The 13,587-nt window shown below is 50.2% G+C and overlaps 1 protein-coding gene across 1 annotated transcript in view; it reads left to right on the top strand.

The window, feature by feature from the left end:
* The window catches only part of SDK1 (sidekick cell adhesion molecule 1), an 831,209-nt gene that overhangs the window by 643,329 nt on the left and 174,293 nt on the right, over positions 1–13,587 (top strand). The window contains exons 15-17 of the mRNA XM_060079272.1: positions 1,368–1,515; positions 2,463–2,603; positions 7,119–7,300. Coding sequence (XP_059935255.1) covers positions 1,368–1,515; positions 2,463–2,603; positions 7,119–7,300 — 471 coding nt within the window. The remainder of the gene's footprint in view (positions 1–1,367; positions 1,516–2,462; positions 2,604–7,118; positions 7,301–13,587) is intronic.

Raw genomic sequence — 13,587 nt, 5'->3', positions numbered from 1 at the left:
CTGCAGAAGTCTTTTCATCTCGCAAAACTGAAACTCTGCCCCCATTCAACACTAACTCCAGTCCCCCCCAACCAGCCCCCGGTGTATTCCAGGTGTCTCTTTTTTTTTTTTTTTTTTTTTTTAGTATATGATTGTGTTTTTTTTGTTTTTTTGTTTTTTGGGGTTTTTTTTTTATTAGTTTCTGCTTTATAACAAAGTGAATCAGTTATACATATACATCTGTTCCCTAGGTGTCTCATTTAAGTGGAATTATATTACATTATCTGTCCTTCGAGGACTGGCTTATTTCACTCAGCATCATGTCCTCAGGGTTCATCCATGTTGGAGCAGGTGTCAGAATTTCTTTTCTTTTCAAGGCTGAATAATATTTTGTTGTATGGATGGACCACATTCTGTTTGTCCATTCACCTATCGATGGACACTTGGGTTGCATTGCCTTTTGGCTGTTATATGTTCAAATGCTTAGCACCACTTCCAAGAAATAAGAAAGGCAGCTTGATTTCCTACGGGTCAGTCCCCAGCACCTACGTTTCGCTTCACTGATAACTTGAAAATGTAGTCCAGGGTCACAGCAATTCTGAGTGGAACTGACAGAGGGCACTTGTTCATCCCAGGGCATCCCTGCACGGAATGACTGGGCCAAAAAGCCTGTTTAAACTCTATAGAGAAAGTCCCACTAAAGTGTAGGAGCCGACAGAACCTTCTGAAGCCTTGCAGGCAAGAGCCCGCTTGGCTGACAGAGTCACTCTTCCACGCCTGCCGCAAAGCTGGGAGCAAAGATATTCTAAACTCACTGTGAATTTCATTCCCTGTCTCTCCAGCCAGAGCCGCTCAGGGGTGTGGCAGTGTAATGAGTTGCCACGCAGATGGGTTGCAGAATGCACAGCCCATCTGTCTTTATCATGCTCATTTCCTCTTTTATTAAAATGTTAATGACTGTAGGTTTTATTTATCATTTGGTGACATGTGCAGCATCCTTTTCTGGGAGACAAATCTGCAATCTGCCATGTGAGTTGACAGAGGCCTTCTTCCCGTTACATATTGAACACAGGAATGAGGGATATTGGGTTCCATTTAAACTGCCACATGCAGGTTGAACCAGAAAATCCCTTTACTTGTTGACAGCAGCACGGGGTTAGCAGGAGGCACGCTGGACCCGGTGTGGGAACCCCGAGTTCCAAGCCGGGCTCGCTGGTTGCTCCCCACGGGACCACGAGCCTCGGTTTGCCCACCTGTTCCGTGGAGCCATCCACGCCACCTGCCTGGTCAGCAAATGAGTTGATCTATGGGAACGCACCTTGCATTCACTTATCGTCACTCAGACATGTGCTTGGAGAGGCTTGACCTTGTTTTGCTCGCTCTTTCAGACTCTCCGTGGAAAGTGCATCTGTCACACGTTGGCCCCGAGATGAGAGGCGTCACCGTGCGTGGCCTGACCCCGGCTCGTACCTATCAATTCAGGGTGTGCGCCGTGAACCAAGTGGGCAAGGGCCAGTACAGCGCAGAGACGAGCAGGTGTGTGACACGCACCCCTTGGAGAGGCACGGGGAGCCATGGAAGCATCGAGTTAGGCCATCCGCCACCACCCCTTAGTCACATTGGGGGAAGCAGAGAGGAAGCACAGTGGCTCGCCGGCCCAGCCAGGGGGTCCTTAATTGCCAGGGGGAGTTTCTTAGGCTTCTGTGGTGCTCTGGCTGTGCCAACATAAATCATTCCCAACCGCACCGCCCTCTGTATGCATGAGATTAAGAGCTTGCGGTGTTTCCATGCCCTTTGTGTACCTGGCCGCCAGCAAGGTGGGAGCTGGTGCCACTGTCTTGACAGGTAAACACTGAGCAGGCATTGGCAGGAAGCCACGTGAGCTCTGGCGTTTCCCTGGTGGTCCTGGTGCTGTCCCCCGCACCAACCCCACCTCCCCAGGCCAGGCGGCTGCTTTCAAGCCTGTTCAGATGTGACGTGGGGAAAGGGCTTCATCCTGTTTCAATGTGCCCTCCCAAGCCAACCTGAGCTCTTAATGGGCTTGTGCTGTAGAAGAGTTGAGAGATCTAAATGACCTTTTTCAAAATGTGGGAGTTTGATATGAGACATATTGAAAGAGCCGAAGGAAACAATGGGGAAGGAGCCTCGGACTGCGGCCTGTGAGCTGCCCCACTCACACCTGTGATCCTTCAAAGAGCGGAGGTACCACGGGCCCTTCAAACAGAATAAGGTCACCTCCCACGTCAATAAGGTCACCTCCCACGTCTGTCTTGTTGCTTGCTGAACTGATTTTCTATTATGTTGATTTTTTGTAACTATTTCATGCACATCCTTTCAGTTTGATCAGCTGTGCGTTTTGCTTTATTCATTGCTCGATTTGAGTAAATACTTAGGCTCAAGATTCAGCAAGATAGAGAATACAAATGAGGACCCTTCGCTCCTGGGGCTGACCTCTCTTCCCCTCCCTGACTTCTTTTCTTTAGGTTGATGCTCCCTGAAGAGCCACCCAGTGCTCCCCCGAAAAATATAGTGGCCAGTGGGCGCACCAATCAGTCCATCATGGTCCAGTGGCAGCCGCCCCCGGAAACAGAGCACAACGGGGTGCTGCGTGGGTACATCCTCAGGCAAGTAGCCAGTGGTTGGCCATTTTTAGACTGTCCTTATAGAGAGTCAAGTGTCTGTTTTGCTCAGGTCGCAAACTCAAATGTCTGTAGGAGCCCAACAGTAATCGAGAGACTCAGGCCAGCAGCGAGACTCTAGGGACTGGTGGAGACGGCGGCCGACCAGTGAGAACAGGCGCCTGTGGGCAGCCTCAGCGGACAGGCTCTGCAGTCCGGCCGTGACGCGCGCATGCAAGAAACCGCTATCAGGGGTCGCATTTTGGCAGAAGAATGGAGGGGAATATTATGGGTTGAGGGCAAGGTGTGCTTATTCATTGTAAATCCTTTCACTCTTAAGTTTTCACCAGGGGCATGCATTATTAAGTATAACAATTTTTAATTAGTAATAATGCGGTTGATATAATTATAAGCCAGTTGTTACCATGCTAGTATGTTGTTTAGAATTGCCAGGTTTTCCCGTTTCAAAGAAATTTTAAAATCCAGCTTTTTACACACATTCTCACAATTTTTAAAAATTGGGAATGAAATCAACATATTTTGAAACACAGGGCAGGCCAGAGCCTCACAGCCACAGAACAGATGTGGCCCAAGAGTGGCCGGTTTCCTGTCTCTGCCCCTGTGGGGAGGGGCGTTAGGCTTCTGAGCACATTGAGTGAACTGTACCAGCACTGGCTGTGTTGACAGAAGGAACCTGCTTTGCCAAAACTACTGCTAATTTTAAGATTGCAGCAAAAGTGATCATTTGAGTGGTTTGTTGACACAAGTAGAAAGAAAAAAGTAAAGCAGTATTAAAAGGATAACCATTAAACCTCTTCTAATGGACCGTGCAGCTGTGGCCGTATCTGTTACCAGCCTTACGGGGCAGGGACCATGGGTGCCCCGTCATTACCGTCCTCCAGATGCCCAGCCCGTGCCCTTCGTAAAAGTGTGATCAGAAAATACCGGGTTAACAGAGGTCTTAAGTGGAGAATTAGAGTCTCTTAGATCAATGTAAGAAATTATGAAAGAGTTGCTTCTTTAACTCCGTGTCTTTGCATATGGGAGGTAGCTCATTCCCTATGTATTTATGTAATCACCCACTCATGGTTTCATACATGTTTATCTTTATGCGTGTAATATTTACCTGTCACAACCATTCCACCGCTCTTTTGGAGTTTTTCCTCGAGCATATGAATCACCCTCTGAACACAAGCCAGATCATTATCTGCCTGAAGAGGTTCAAGTGCGGCCATCCCCAGGGGTGCACGGGGGCTGGAGGACTGACCAGCACTCAGGGCCCCCTTGGTCTCTGCGCCCCTGGCCGTCCTTCCCCGTTTCAAAGGGGACACCGCGGATCTGTCCCCTGTGGGCAGGGGGCGCCTGTGGACTCTGGTCCTGTGGATGCTTCCAGACAATCCCATTTCCCTGGGGAAAGCAGCCTGGCGCTTCCCCCTGCTGGAGGCTGGGGTTTTCTGTCACGTTCCTGCCCCTCCCTGCTCACCCCAGCTGTCACCCTTGTTCTGTGCTTATCAACTAACGAAAATAATTGGCCTCCCCTCCTGGACCAGCCCTTCCTTCCCAGGCTGGTCATCCAGGCCGCCTCTGTCTCTCTTTGAGCACATGGAGGAAAAGTTTCCTTGGGCTCCGGCTGCCAAGTAAGGACTTTAAAAGTCAGCCCACAGAACCAGGCCCGGGGCACGGAGTTTAATAACGAAATCTCTCTGATGTCGCGAGGCCCCATCAGGGACTGCACATTGCTCTATTTTGCGGGATTACGAGTGTTAAAAGGATTTTCTGTGACGGTGTCAGTAGAGCCGAGCTCTGGAAAAGAGGGTATCTGTGTTTGCAGGGGCTGAAGTCAAGAAAGCCCTAAGAGGAGGGCGCGCTACCCAAGGCCTGTGAACATCCAAGTTTTCAGCAATTGAAGACCCGGGCCAAAGCGACTTTGCTTGGACACATTTCCGAATAATCCTCCCATCTGCAAATCAGCTCCGTTTGCAAGTGTGTACCCTCTGGGGCACAAGTCTCCGTGTCAGATAAACAGCGCGATCCACGGAAGAACAAAATGGAAATAAATCACTGCTGTGGCTCTGGCCATAAGAATTAGTTAGAGTGTGTGCTCAGTAATAAAATATTTATAATAATGGGCAGGGTGTTGCTTTGAGAGCCGCATGGGGGTTACGTCCTTTAAAAACATTCTCCTGTTTATTTCCATGTAAAAAATCATCTCGTTCTCTCTGAGACGGTCTCCCGGGCAACGTATCCGGCCAGTCAGAGGACAATGCCCTGCACTTCTGTTATTAATTATGACCTTCCCAGACATCCCATGAATGTTACAAAAGCACCCTGAGCCGGTGGTCAGAGTGGACCAAGCTGCCTGCCTCCAAGGGAGAGCTGCCGTCTCCAAGATGTGGATTCTGCAGCATGTCACACACAACCCCATACAGACGGGCCTGGGAGAAGGTGTGCAGCAGGCTTGGCTTCTCAGAACTCGGTGTCCTCTCTTAGGATTCTTCCTACAAGAGCAGTGTTTCCAAAAGAGAAGTGTTTAGGGGGTGCTTTACACCGTCACACCTCCTGTGCACCCACTGTTTCATTTTATTCTTACAACAAGCCTGTGAGATGCCGTCATGATTCTGTCAGTTTAGGGAGGAGGGAAGCAAGGCTCAGGGACCTTAAGAATTTTCTTGAGGCCACCCAGCACGTTGTCTTCTTCCGAACCTATGTCTTCTGAGCTGATTGCTTTGCTTTTCCCTGGAATGTGTACCAGATAGTGGAGTGAGCTCTTCAGCAGCCGTGCCCAGCTTGTGCCATGTTGGTTATCCATGCTCCTGGGCACCAGTCACGTGCCAGGTTACTGTGGGGTCTGGTGTGGGTGTGAAGCCAATATGTACCTGTTTCAAAATGGCCGTCTAATTGTCTCAGTGCCATTTATTTTAAAAGTGTATGTTTCGTAGATGGGAAATATCTGGTACGCGGGTTATTCCACACCAAGCCTTCCCCCTGTTGTCCCCTGCTTGGAAGACAGACCGTCCTGTCATATGGATGAACTTAACATGCTGTGCATGGCACCTACACTTGGTGCAGGTAGTTCAGAAAAGGAGCGCCGGTTGAGTAGGATCGGAAGCTGATGGACGGTGAAGCACAAATGGGGTTTTGATACGTTAACTTCCACGTTGGCCCGTCGCAGAGCACCGCTGACCGTCGCCAGGGCCACCGCGGGGCCCGCGTCCTGCGGCTCCTTTCAGGCGGGAGTCGGGGAGGCCTTGGGCCTTCGTGCTCTTCACGGCTGGCCGGCTCTCCAGCGTTTCTGCTTCCTCTCCGCAGTCCTCACCACGTACACGTGGCCTGTAGCAGGAAGGGACAAAAGACTAGTCTCAGGAAATCCTGATTTTCACGGGTTGCCTGTCCAGCCGTTGTTCTTGTGGGAGGGCTGTTTCCGTCCCAGGCCTGAACTTCGGGGCTCCTTCTCTCCTCCGAGGGTGGCAGCCTTGCTGGTGTGCTGGGCCGCCTGCATCCAGACGCTGCGCCCCTGGGGATGGCGCAGATGACTGAGCGGGACCCCGCAGGCTTGCTCAGTGTCCAGGAGGGGCCTGGAGACCCCAGCCCGCTGTGGAGAGTGGACGGTCTCCTCCTGCCGCCGCTCTGGGTTCGTATTCTCCTCCATCTCTTCCCTCCCCCACGGAGCATCAAAGCCACGTCTTCCTGAGGCAAGAACCAGCTCGTGGATAGAAATCCGTGCTTTTGGAAGCCGCCCGATGACCGAGGAAGTTACGCCCACTGTGCATGCCCCTCGGTTCACCCAGGGCAACTGATTCACTTCTACACATGCAATTGTGGAAAACATTCGCTACTCAAAACAACACTACAGCGGTCCTTTCATTGTACAAATAGCAATGTCCTAGCTAATACGTTTTCTGTGTCCAGAGCCGTGTATGTCGCTGTTTTAAATAAATACAACTTTAAACCTCTGCCTTTAGTCCACTAAAGAGCCTACACACCACACTCTTACAGGTCCCCTAAAAAGCCATTTGTCATACTTAGCGCTGGCCTAGCATTTTAGGAGGGTGAATGCCTTTGGAAAGCACTCATTCCGACTGCGGGACTTCGTGAGCAAGCCCAGCGGGGAGCTCAGCCCAGGGACACCGAGAGGCCGCGTACTGCTCACCTCCTTCCCTCCCTCATCTCAGTCACAGGAGGAGGGGGTCGCTTAGATGGATGTATAGCCACACCCCGCTAGAAATCACGTCTGGAATTTGGGGCCTTAAGTCACTGAACTCCCTGGACAACTAGCACTTCAAAAGCGAGCATCTTCCCTGAACCCTAGCATAGTTGAAATGTCAGTTCTGTTGGCCCAGAGCTTATAATCACTGTGAAATTAGGTTACACCTTTTTAGTGGTTGAAGTAGAAGCGGTGTCGTCTGGGGCTGACCTCTTGGCTTTACTCTTGTTTTTACTTCCGCTTTCCTCTAACCGTGTGGAGTGACCTCAGGTAAACCCAGTTCCTTGCTCAAGTCATCTCCCCTGGGTCCACCGCAGGTACCGCCTGGCTGGCCTGCCCGGAGAGTACCAGCAGAGGAACATCACCAGCCCCGAGGTCAGCTACTGCCTGGTGACGGAGCTCATCATCTGGACACAATATGAGATACAGGTGGCCGCCTACAATGGGGCCGGCCTGGGCGTCTTCAGCAGGGCCGTGACCGAGTACACCTTACAAGGAGGTAAGCTTGCTTTCCCCCGAGGCTGCAGAATCTTCACTGGGGAGCAGGATTTGCAAAGTTCAACTGGAGCATGTTCGGAATAAAAATAGCGTCCAGTCCTCTAGGGAGTAGTTAGAAGGAGAGTGATCACATATTTAATTTAATCTCTCTGTCTATTCCGAAACTATAACAAAACCACAGAAGGGAAACAGATAGGATTCTAACTGCTTTTTTCTGGTTACTAAGGACAGGATGTATCTACACACATCCTTTAACTAGTCCACTTATTCTGTACAAGGTCTGTGGGATTGGCTTTTCCTAAATGGAATAACAGTATATTTTGCAGTGAAGCTGGCTGTGGCGTCCTGTGTGAAACTGTGAATGTTTTTCAAAGAGGATGAGTATTTAGTATTTTGCTTTTATTGATGTCATACAATTATTAGTGATGGAATTTGCAACTTGGTGCTCTCCATCCCACCCACCACCCACCCCCTCTCCCCCACCCCACCCCCCCACCCCCGCTTTGGTTTACTCTTTCAGTTACACAAGCAAACAATTTACTAAATCAATAAAAACTCTTCCCCACACTCACCCCCCAAAAATGACCAGGCAGAATGTCATAAAGCCAGTGGGTCTTACGTTTATGTGCTAAGACCCAACCCTGTTATTTTCAGTTATTTCCACTGGTTTTCTGGAGGATCCGCGTCTCGGCGCCAGGAAGGGCTGGGCACTCAGAAACCTCCTCCATGTCTGCATTTCGCTTTCAAAGCTCTTAGCAGTAACAAATAGACCCTCTCTCAACACAACCAGGTGGGCCCCAGAGCAGCCCAGAGCCTTGCCCAGGGAAGCAGTTTTCCCACAAAATCTGAAACGCTTTTTCGTTCAGCAACTTTACCCTCTCCTGACTCACAGGTGTGATTTTATTTGCTTAGGCGTTTTTATCGCTACCAGGCCTTGACCTTTTTCAAACGATAAGGTTTCTAACTGCCCACTTCTCTCCCCAAATCATGCCTGGGACCTAATGTTCCTTGATATTACATGCTGTTACTACCGTCCCTTATTGATCGGCTGTCTGTTGTCATCCGTGCGTCCATATATCCCCCTTTATAAATTAAGCGCCGTCACCTCTGCATTCACAGCGACTAGGAGAAATATTTAACATGCAGGACGACCGGGAAGGGGCTGTTTATCTGCGGGTGATTCTTGATCACTCATTGAAAAATGAAAATAGCTGAAACCCTGCACAGTTCATGCTTGCTTTAATTGGTCTATTTCATAAAATAACAGTAACTTTGGAAACACTTACAATGACAGATACTGCTGTTAGTAATCCCCACGGCTGTTCCCTGTGGCTGCTTCCTCGGGGTACCGGCGCGTTTGCACTCCGTGCTGCCGCAGGCCCCGCTGGATGGAGAAGGGCTGGGAGGCTGTAGAGTCTGCCCTGGGGACCCGTGGAAGGGTTAGGGCTGTGGGTGACGCGATCAAAGCGCCGTATTAGAAGAGGGGCCTGTCGGTGGGTGCGGGCGAGGCGGAGGGGAGCTGAGGATGAGGCGGCAGCTCCAGAGACAAAAGAGCGACAGTGTGGCTGTGAAGTGATGCATTCCCCCATCTCTGGCGCTGGCCGTGAGAGGGGCGAGGGGTGTGTTCGGGTGCTGCTTCATGGTTTTCAGAGCAGCTCCACACGCCTTCCCTCTGCAGCGCCCCCAGAACCCCACCCAGACTGCAGGGGGCCCCGCGAGCCCTCCCCCAAGCGACCTGCCCGGTAGGACCGGGGCCAGCCCCTCCCTCAGCTTGCTTGCAGTTTATGGCATAGGACAGGACACGCTTTGCTAGAATTGAGTTGGTCTGAGGTCGCTCAGCTAACACAAGGCGGAGAGCAGCGCTAACGCTGGGTCTTCTGAGTCAAGAGCTCTGTTTTCTGGGCGCCGTCAACAGCCTCTGCTGTCAGCGGGACCCACGGTCGCGTGGGGCTCCCACGGGACACGGGCGCGCTCGCGCGGGGCTCCCACAGGACACGGGCGCGCTCGCGCGGGGCTCCCACGGGACACGGGTGTGCTCGCGTGGGGCTCATCGTCCATGCTCCTTGTGAGCCTTCCAGGCACCCACAGCTCAACAACAGGGAGCAAAAGCACGTTAACTCTGTCCTTGAATCCGCGCTGCTGCCCAGGACAGGACAGTCAGAGGAGAGCTTTAGACACAAGGTCGGCAAGAATAGGGGCAAGCGCGGGGGGACGTGCGGCTGGCCTGGCTCTGGAGCAAATGACTTGGTAAAGCCAGGTGAGGAGCCCTCTGACTAGAAGGTGGTACGTTGGGAAGAAAACGGCACCAGCGAGGGGCCTTGAGGAACTTAGGGAGACGGAGATGAGGCTGGGGCGCTTGTGAGATGTCTGCACACACACACACACACACAGGCGCACACATAGGCACATGCACACATACTCGCATGCACACACGCATAGGCACGCGCACACACAGGCACACGCACTGCACACGCACACGCAAACACATGCACGCAAGCTCGCGCACACACCCCTTGCTGTACACGTGGCCCCAGAAACGGCCCTTTCCTGGAGTCTGTAAGGCCTGATTCTTACTATTTACTCCTTATCTGCCTTCAAGAAACACAATAACTTTTCTGAGCCTCTGCTGTTTTCATTTGTAAAGTTGTGACGCGTCTACCTGGCCTGACTGCTTTAAGGGCAATTGTGAAGCGAAAACAAGGCAATGCATGTGAAAAGGCTTTGAAAACGCTGAGCTATGATACAAACACCCGTGTTGTTGTCTGTATTCCTCCTTCCACCGTGACAATGACCAGTATCTACTGCGGTATTTGAATGTTTCTCTACTGGTAGTTGTACAGAAAGAAATTTGGGGTTATTCTCTCTGCTAGTAGTAAAATCGAGAACACACATTCAGGAATTGATGTGAGCACCTACTGTGTGCTCAAGGTTGTGCGATGGGCCAGGGCAAGGAGAGTGGAGGAGATACCTGTCTCGTTGTCAAACCTGCGGGCTTGCAGCCCCGCCCGGGAGCAAAGACTGACATTTGTGAGACAAGATCAAGAACTAGAACAGAATCCGGCCTCATTCACAGGCAGTCACTCCCCGTTTGCCCACAAGATAGACATTACTAACGTGCTGTAAAGGCTTTCCCACTGAGATGCTCTGAGGAGTATGCCATTGGTGGGAAGGCACCCTTGAGAAGGGGCTTTACTGGGACTGCACCAGGGAAGTAAGTGTAGCCGTCTGATTTGGTTAGGAATGGAGTCCAGCTGCTAGAAACAGACCCAAGAGAACAGTAGCTTAACTGAGGTGGAAGTGTGTTTTTATCTCTCTCATACCAAAAGAGTGGGCAGTGGGCTCTACAGGGTCATATGGTCACCAGAGAGTCAGGTTCCTTCTTTTTGCTTTGCCATCATTAGCATTTGCCTCATGGTTACAAGCTGACTACTGCGATGCCAGCTATCACGTCCACATCCTAGTAGGAGGAAGGCATGGGGTGTGCCTTGTGGCCTAGTAATCAAGTGTGCCCACCTCTGAAGAGCTTTCTTAGAAGTCCCATCTGCCGCAGACGTATGCTTACAATTCATGGACTGTCTCTGTGCCAGAGAGCCTGGAAGGGGTCTTTCAGCTGTGGGTACATTTCTGTCCATTAGGAAGGAAGCAAGGGGGAGGGGAAAGTGGAGGGCAGCTGGCAGTTTCTGCCCCACTTTGTATGGTGACTCCTGCTGGGGAGTCAAACCCAGAGGATGTATTTACACTTTCTAGATACAAAATTGTGGGACAACCTGTCTCATGGCTGCTGCATTAAGAGCGTCTCATGATCCTTCATAATCGCCCACATTGGAATTAGCAGAAACTGCAAACCCACAGCCCCTCCGGACCCCTCAGCCTCAGCCCTAAGCTCGGCGGGTCTGCTCGGCCAACAGCCGAACACGTGGATTTGCCACCGGGGACCCTTCCCAGCACCTTGCGTGTCCCAGTGCTGTTAGCAGCCATTGCTGAGAAAGCCTGGGGGCTGAGTTGGCCCTTGGAGCTGAGAAGGGAATCATTAAAATGCTTGTACATTAAGGAGAAAAAAATAACTCATAAGATTAATTGTCAGCCTAATTTGGGAGATTATTGGAATGTCTGTAGACGTAATTCTGGAGTCAATCAGGAGACCGTGGAGGAGCAGGAAGTACTGGGCCTTGGGAAGAGCGAGACTGCCGTCCGGCCAGCCTCATCGTCCCTCTCCCGTTAGCCGCGTGGCAAGCTCGATCCATCAGGCGACATGATGTCACTTAGCTTGACTTTCATAAGGCTCCTCTCGAGAAGGTGTGGGAAGGCCAGGAGAGAGGGTGCGGCCCCCCCTGCCATTAGGGGGGCGTCACTCGCAAAGAGAACTTATAAATAATGCAGGGTCGGCCCGGGTGCAGGCACACAGCGGCAGGAACGCGGGGACGGGAAGGCTGCTGCCCAGGAGACGCAGTGGCCTCGTGCTCCTGGACCACATGGGCTTGGTCTCAGAGGCATCTTCTTCCAGGAAGCTCCTAAAGGAAGATAAGTGAGTTATTCCTCCCTTGAGTTCAGCCGAGCGTGACCTTGATCCCTGAAGTGATTTGAACCCACTGTTCCACCTGTCACACACCCCGGGTTTCTCTTCAGTCCCATCCATTATTAAGATACAATAAAAACGTCTGGTTTGTCTGCTTTCGTCCTTTAAGGTTCGGACACGCAGGGATTATCTAACACAAACTTCCTCACCTCCCGACTTCTCAAATCCCCCCTCATCCCCCACCCGCCATGAGCTTGCCTGCCAATCCCGTTTGATAGATTTTATCAGCAGGGCCTCGTGACCTTCTCTGCTCTAGAGAAGAATTTTAAAATGCGAGAGATTAATTTACACATGGAGCAGCAAAACTCTAATACAGCTCCAGCCACACGAAGTTTCCGGGCGGGGTCGGGGGAAGACGGGGCGTGGTTCGTTCGTCACAGTGGCGTGGCCTAAAGTTCCACAATACGGGGAACCCACTTGTCAAATTTCCATTGTGATTACCCAAAATGAATGGAAAACAACTTAAGTTTACTCGAGAATTTCCTTCAGAACCCTTCCAGGAATCAATATGCTTTTAGTTTCCAGTAGAAAAAGCCAGAGTCTCAGTTCCGCATGAGTAAACGCGCAGTGTAATTACAAGCATTTTTCTTATTGCCAATGTCTACTTCAGCAACTTTCTAATCATCTCGTATGGGAGGAAAAGCACTGTAGTCATCTGAAGCGATCAGTGGTTCAGATTTGATGCTGATGCAGTGTTTGGTTCCAGTGAGTTTCTGTTAAAAATTGTTCGACTAATGGTGAAAGACACATGAAGAAGTAAGGTGACCACAGAGGTCTGAGGTGAGCCTCAGTGTGGAATCCTACATACTGTTAGGATATGGATGTAATAGGTGATGGTTCCATCCTAAAATAAGCCAGTGAGGTTAGCAAACTCCTATCCCTTCCTTAAATGTATCCATTAAGATGCAGATATTGGTTTTTCTAGAAAGGGTCCAAAGACAAATTATACTATAAATCATCAATTTTGAGCATGCCAAGGTTTTAATTTTTCCTGGTTTTATTTCTTTATCATTTTTCTTCTCATAACAGGTATTTTTGTGCTGTAATGATTTATTCTGGTTTCAGAACATTACCTTCTAATGAAAGAGAAATATTTCATATTTAAAGAGAAATGGAAAAAAACACTTGGTTATCCGTATTTCTAAAACATTAGTAAAAGCCCTTAAATGTTCACTTGGGCTTTGCAAGGTTTTCTAAAGTAAGGATTATAAATGAACACTCCGTTTGCAAGCTCCGTTCTTATCTCCTCTTGGGAAATTCTCAGTGTGGCATAAATGACATTGCACAAAAGATTTGTGCAACCCTTAAGAATTTCTAGACCTCAAGCTGCGCCTACAGAACAGGATAATGTTGAGAATCTCCCAGCATTGCCTAAAACACTAAGTAGGAACTGAACAGAGTGATATGGGACGTTCCATTAGGTATGGGCTTCATCTGGCCTGTTAGAACTTTCAGGAAAGGAAAGGATAGGAAACGAGCATTTAGGGGATGCCACTCTCTGCCAGTTTCGCTGTGCTGCGCTCTCCACTTAATACTCATTATCATTTCGTCAGTCATCCCCCAGCCATCACATGAGAAGGGCACCACTGTTCCTATTTCACAGAGAAAAAAACGGAAGCTCAGAGAGGTAACTAACTTTCCAAAGGTCACATAGCTCGAAAAGGCTGGAAAATGCTAGAATGTATGCTTTTGCTTTTCATTCTGCATATACC

This window comes from Mesoplodon densirostris, chromosome 16, assembly GCF_025265405.1.
Source record: "Mesoplodon densirostris isolate mMesDen1 chromosome 16, mMesDen1 primary haplotype, whole genome shotgun sequence".
Lineage (NCBI taxonomy): Eukaryota > Metazoa > Chordata > Mammalia > Artiodactyla > Ziphiidae > Mesoplodon > Mesoplodon densirostris.
This window is presented reverse-complemented; position numbering and strand designations above follow the sequence as displayed.